The 6,581-nt window shown below is 34.0% G+C and overlaps 1 protein-coding gene across 1 annotated transcript in view; it reads right to left on the bottom strand.

Annotated features, from left to right (window-relative positions):
- ABCD2 (ATP binding cassette subfamily D member 2) overlaps positions 1 to 6,581 on the bottom strand; it is a 64,666-nt gene that overhangs the window by 40,958 nt on the left and 17,127 nt on the right. The window contains exons 5-6 of the mRNA XM_017862128.1: positions 5,807 to 5,901; positions 2,182 to 2,327 (exon numbers count right to left, since the gene is read on the bottom strand). Of these exons, the coding sequence (XP_017717617.1) occupies positions 2,182 to 2,327; positions 5,807 to 5,901 (241 nt within the window). The remainder of the gene's footprint in view (positions 1 to 2,181; positions 2,328 to 5,806; positions 5,902 to 6,581) is intronic.

The following is a 6,581-nucleotide window of genomic DNA, read 5'->3' as shown; positions in this document are numbered from 1 at the left end:
TATATATATATATATATATTTTGTGGTGGAGTTTCTCTCTTATTGCCCAGGCTGGAGTGCAATGGCGTGATCTCAGCTCGCTGCAACCTCCACCTCCTGGGTTCAAGTGATTCTTCTGCCTCAGCCTCCCAAGTAGCTGGGATTATAGACATGTGCCACCATGCCCGGATAATTTTGTGTTCTTAGTAGAGACGGGGTTTCTCCATGTTGGTCAGGCTGGTCTCGAACTCCTGACCTCAGGTGATCCGCCCACCTCGGCCTCCCAAAGTGCTAGGATTACAGGCGTGAGCCACTGCACCCGGCCAGATTATAATATTTACTAATGAGAATATCAGAAGGCAGTTACCTACCAACAAATATTTTGAAATACATTGCATAGCAGCTTTCTTTTACACCATAAAAATATGTAAGATTATTTTTTAAATTTACTTGAAAAAATCAGCAGCTTTTAGAATGTAAGAAACAAAGACTACATTTAGATTCTCAGTTTACATATGCATTTAAATAAATTGTATGGTTTTTGCAAGGATAATGGTCCCATAAAACTTTCAACATATACCCAAATGTTCATGTTTCTAAAAGCCATAGAATCAAGGTAAATGACTTTTAACAGTAATTATTAAATACATTTTAGCCTTAAAAGTAGAGTTCTCATTGCTATTTTTCTCCTTAACTAGATTGTGATTGATTTATTTGCTTAGGCAACGGTAAATTTCCTAAGTAAGAAAAAGTTTCCTAGTAATTCATGTTTGTTGCAAAGTAACATGGTCGAGTATCTCTGCAAGCAAAGGCTAGAATTTCTTCACTTTCGTATTCCCTGGAAATGTCTTATACTGTTCAGGTCAAAGTTATATACAACAACTATAGCTAAAAATATATAATTTATTTATGTGCTTTTACTTGCATCGAGAGAATCAAATTATATGATATAATAGAAAATTTTCTTCATAATTCTGTGCCTTCTAACCTAAATAAAAAAGTAAAGTCAGCCTACTAAGCATATTAATGTCTAAAACAGAAACTTTTGCCAGTATAATTTAGCTTTCAGAATCAGAATGTTTCCCAAAGGAATTGAAAGCATAGACAGAAAGGGATAATATTTCTGGTGTCACAAGATGTTATCTATTTTGTGTTAAACACAAATGTCTATGTCATTGCTTATGTCCAGGATTTTCAGCCAATGCACTTCTTCATTTTCTTATATTCCAGGCAGCTTCCTACTACCACCATAGGTCTTACTTTAAAGAAAAAAAACCCACAAAACCTCATCTGCCTAACTACTATGTCTGGTCTAAAAATTAGGTCAGTACACAGGATTGTACAGTACATTCAGGCAAAGGCACAGGGACAAAAGAGACATATGAGAGCACCATACTTGATGTGACTTCTATGTTTGTGTTTGTACTATACTTCCAGCCTAGGTGCTTGTTAGATTCCACAAAACAGTAGGAGTGCTCTATGGGATGTCTATGTAACCAGGATGATGACAGATGGAAAAATTACTGGGTCCAATTAACATGAGGAAGTTCTTCAAACTTCATCTTCTCTTATCCACAATGAATATTCCAAATTCTCAGTGTATAACTTTGAATTTTAGACCTTTCTAATTGTTCTCAAGGAAGACTACAGCTAAAGAGCTCTGAAGAAATAATGTTCTTTTTCTATGTTTACATGATTCTCATTCTTACAGTAAAAAAATTTTACTTAAGAAAGTTATAAATCATTAAATAATCATATAGCATAATTGTAAAGCTTATTTTATGGAGGCTCAAATATAAATGAACAATTTTAGAATATATGAATGTATGCAGCTTGATGGAGAGAGCTGTATACTTATCCAGGTGTTATTTTTTTTCTGTGAGAAGAGATAATCTGACATCTCAGGCAATCTAATCGTTCTCTGGAACAGTCTGCTTGTTATTCCTTGAGACTAACATCTGCAGTCTTTGTGTATTTATTCCATCTAGACAAATGTGAAAATGAAAAGAAGTGGTATTGTCCTAGAGAGTATTACAATCAAAGCAGTAATAAAATATGTTGGGCTAAGTGAATTTTTATTTCCTTAATAGCTTCTCTTAATAAAAACATTCTTAAAGATATATAAACTGAGGAGCTTGAGGAATCAAGACAATTCAAGAGCAAAAGGACATTGTTTCTTGTAATGTAAAAAGATATACCTACCTTTGTGGAATATAAAACATATGTTGAGGAGGTGGTTTATAGAGGATTCCTTCATACACAGGCCAGAGCCCACTTAGAATTCTGAAGAGAGAACTTTTCCCACAACCATTGGGACCAGTTATCAAAAGATGCATTCCTTCTTCTACCTAAAGTAAGAAATAAAATTACAAACTGCAATAGTTTGAAATGATTTCTTTAGGCAGCACCTAAAAGTGAATTTTTTTTTTTTTTTTTTTAATGTTCAAACACATGATAACCTAGAATGGACAAGAGATCAAGGAAAAATATTTCAGGGTTGAGAAAAAGTTTGGCTTTTGACTATTCTCTGAAGCTAAAAGCATCATTACATAATTCAATTCCAAAGGAAATGAATCTTCTCGAAATGGGCACTGGCTTTCCAAAATTATAATTTGTTATCAGATACCACATACACATAGAGAAAAACAACTGCTTGGGAAATAAGACAAATCATAAAAATTTAAATAAAATATGAGGTGTAGTGGCTCACGCCTATAATCCCAGCACTTTGGGAGGCCGAGGCGGGCGGATCACGAGGTCAAGAGATGGAGACCATCCTGGCTAACAGGGTGAAACCTGTTTCTACTAAAAATGCAAAAAATTAGCCGGGCATGGTGGCGGGCGCCTGTAGTCCCAGCTACTCCGGAGGCTGTGGCAGGAGAATGGCGTGAACCCGGGAGGCAGAGCTTGCAGTGAGCAAAGATCAGGCCACTGCACTCCAGCCTGGGTGACAGAGCGAGACTCCGTTTCTAAAAAAAAAAAAAAATTTAAATAAAAATATATTACATATATTTTGATATTAATATTGGATTAAATTTACATTGAATTCAAATACAACTGAAAATTAACTGCAGTTAATAGCTACAAATCACAGTTATCCAAGGAGTCAGCTGGGTTTAGTTTTATACTTCAGCAGTCTGAAATGCTACAAAAATCACAAAAGCCCATAATCAGAGAGAGAAGATGATTCAAATTCTGCTTTATTCACAGATGGAGAAAATACCTTTAACAAACCAAGGATAGAAGAAAGAAAGAGGATTGTATTTTAGTTTCATGTCTAGGGATGAATTAAAATACACACACATATAGAACATTACGTATATATGAATAATATATATAATATTCATAAATAAAACAGAGGTTATTTATTTATTATCTCTTTGATGATTCCATTTATTTTCTCTTATTACTGACATTTAAACTGTTAAATTTCATGAGTTCCTATTCCACATAATAGGATGAAGAAGTTGTCTTATTACGGTATTTAAAGGGTATAGTGAAGAACAAGCAATAGAAACACCATTTAAAATTTATATTTACTTCTACCAAGAGCAAATGAAATTTTATAATCAGTGATACCCAAAAAATAAATATCAGAAATTTACAGAATGGCTGTAGATCTAGCTCTGTTTAGAATGGACATCAATATTCAAGTATCAATAATGTAGAATATATCATACTGAAACTCAAAGATGAAAGAGTATTATATTGCTAGCATACCAAGAAAATCTCAGGAAGAAGCTAGAAAAAATTAATTTGTTATCTGCCTGTGCTCTTCCACTAGAGAAAAAGCTTCCACTAGAGAAAAGTTTAATTTTGTAGAAGCGTAAATATTTTCCAAATGATTTTTTAAAAACATATATACCATGGTGAAAAGCACATTGGCAAAATATTTTAATAAGGCCATTCTCTATTAGGAATTCTCAGAAATTTAACACATTTTGAGGGGTAATTGGAGACTTTCTACATTAATATTAATATTTTCTCAGCATAAAGTTCTCTGATGCTTAGAATTCTTTTGTCTCACACTAACTTTTCGTCTGCAAATAATTTTTAAACTTTTAAAGATTTATTATATATTTATTTATTTTTGAGACTGAGTCTTATTCTGTCTCAGGCTGGAGTGCAGTGGCATGATCTTGGCTCACTAGAACCTCTGCTTCCTGGGTTCAAGTGATTCTTGTGCCTCAGACTCCTGAGTAGCTGGGATTACAGGTGCCTGCCACAATGCCCAGCTAATTTTTGTGTTTTTAGTAGAGACAGGGTTTCACCATGTTGGCCAGGCTGATCTCGAACTCCTGACCTCAGGTGATCTGCCCACCTCAGCCTCTCAAAGTGCTGAGATTACAGGCGTGAGCCACCATGCCTGGCCTGCAAATGATTTTTTAATCCTGAAGGCTAACAAAGGTATGAGATCCTTTCCTCTAGAAACTTATTTTTCAATCTACGCAGAGGACACAGAACTTCCTATTATATTTTAGGGACATGAGAATTTAAATATAATTCTCTGAGTTAGAAATAAATAATTATGAAGAAAGTGTACTTTACTAACACATATCTTTGTACAACTTCAAACCTTCTAAGACACTTTCACTAGATTATTTTTAGTTTAGTTCATTTTATATAAAAGAAACTGCTCTATATTTTTCTGCAGAAAGAGTGTGATATGCCCACACTAATGTAGTTAGTAAGCAAAGCTCAAGACACGTACACTATTTATTTAATAAATAGAGCAACAAGAGTTGATATTATAAAACCTATCCTGACCAAAAAAAAAAAAAACCCCTCTCTATAAAATCATAAACTATAAATTGTGAAACCATTAATAAATAGTTAAATACTCTATGTATGCCATTAGTACCTAATTGGTACTTGTATTCAGATCCTAGTAATTAGACCACCCTATAGGTCTATACATGGAAAAATAAAGTCTGACCAAATTGCAGCTAAAATACAATTTCTTTAAATTTACTTACACAGGATTTTACCCTGTTCGATGCTACTCATCCTCTCCTTTCAACTCTCAGTAACCCAAAGTATTTGCAAATACATCTTTAATAATTAAACCTTGACTAAAGTCCATACTAAAATCATTAATTAGCATGTTTGTCATGTTTGCAATTATTTTATCAAGTCAAATCATTCCTTTGTTTGAACCTAGCTCAACTTGCTATATTATAGTTATTAATGCTTGTCAGCAAATTATTTTGTGCTTGAATCCCAAAATGTGTGTTTGAATTTTATAATGCCTTAAGCCAGTGACTCAGGTTTATTGGATACTTTTACTTTTTAGTTTTTGTAATCAGTACACAAGATATTAAATAAGAAATTATTGTCAACAGAATTAAAAACTAAATTCCAATACATAGATCTTCTGATTATAATAGTACATTAGTACATGTAATTTATTTTAAAATTTAAGTCACAGAATGTATATTGACAAAATTAAACTTGCTAATGACATCTATTCATATTTTAGTAAATATATTACAGTATAGGCTTTTTAAAAAGTAATTTCTATAGGGCAAAAAATGAAAATTTATTTCCAGGTACAAATTTCTGATGAAATTTCCTATTGTTCCCCAAAATTACCTTGTGCACTATAATTTTGATTTTCAACCTGGCAATAAAGCAGTAGAAATCAAATTTCTCTTTTCTCTCTGCTTTCTGAGGAGTAACTGCTTCTGTAATTGAGCCACTGTGCATACCTTTCTTGATTTCCCCTTTCCAAATGCTCCTCCAAGTATTTAACATAAGGTACATGAATTCTGAGTTGTTTGTATTAGTGTGATGGCAACAATCAGAAGATTCTTGAATATCATCTTACTTTGAAGTTTAGCCTGGAAGCCACCACTTCTCCTGCTGGTGTAATTATGGGAACATTTTCACAAATAATTCCATGATCCACATCGATAACTTTTCCTGTAATTAAGAAAAAGTGTAAGATACAAACGTTATCATGGGTTTCTGATTAAATAACTTAAATTATAATGCAGTCTAACAGGTAATTTCAATTATAAAGATAATTCACAGTAGTAAATTACAGAAACAAATGTAAATATAGATATCCAGACCTGAGGCAAGGTTTAACGTAATGCAAATTTGTACTTATTGACACATCTACTTGGAAAATCTTCCTGAGAAACATTATTTTATAATAATCGAATGTCAACATCATTACAATAGCAAAGCTATACAATCTGAAATAACCCAGCCCTAATTTTGACAAATACTCTATTTCCCTAAATTAACATTTCTATAGAAAAAAAAAACCCACAGTGCTGCAAAAAAGGGAATTACGACAGAGAATAATGCAATTTTTAAAAATATGTAACCAGGCCCGGGCGCGGTGGCTCAAGCCTGTAATCCCAGCACTTTGGGAGGCCGAGACGGGTGGATCACGAGGTCAGGAGATCGAGACCATCCTGGCTAACACGGTGAAACCTCCGTCTCTACTAAAAAATACTAAAAAAAAAAACTAGCCGGGCGAGGTGGCGGGCGCCTGTAGTCCCGGCTACTCGGGAGGTTGAGGCAGGAGAATGGCGTAAACCCGGGAGGCGGAGCTTGCAGTGAGCTGAGATCTGGCCACTGCACTCCAGCCC

Source organism: Rhinopithecus bieti, unplaced genomic scaffold (genome assembly GCF_001698545.2).
Source record: "Rhinopithecus bieti isolate Rb0 unplaced genomic scaffold, ASM169854v2 scaffold_64174, whole genome shotgun sequence".
NCBI classification, from domain to species: Eukaryota; Metazoa; Chordata; class Mammalia; order Primates; family Cercopithecidae; genus Rhinopithecus; species Rhinopithecus bieti.
The sequence above is the reverse complement of the archived record's forward strand: the minus strand, read 5'-3'. Positions and strand labels throughout refer to the sequence as shown.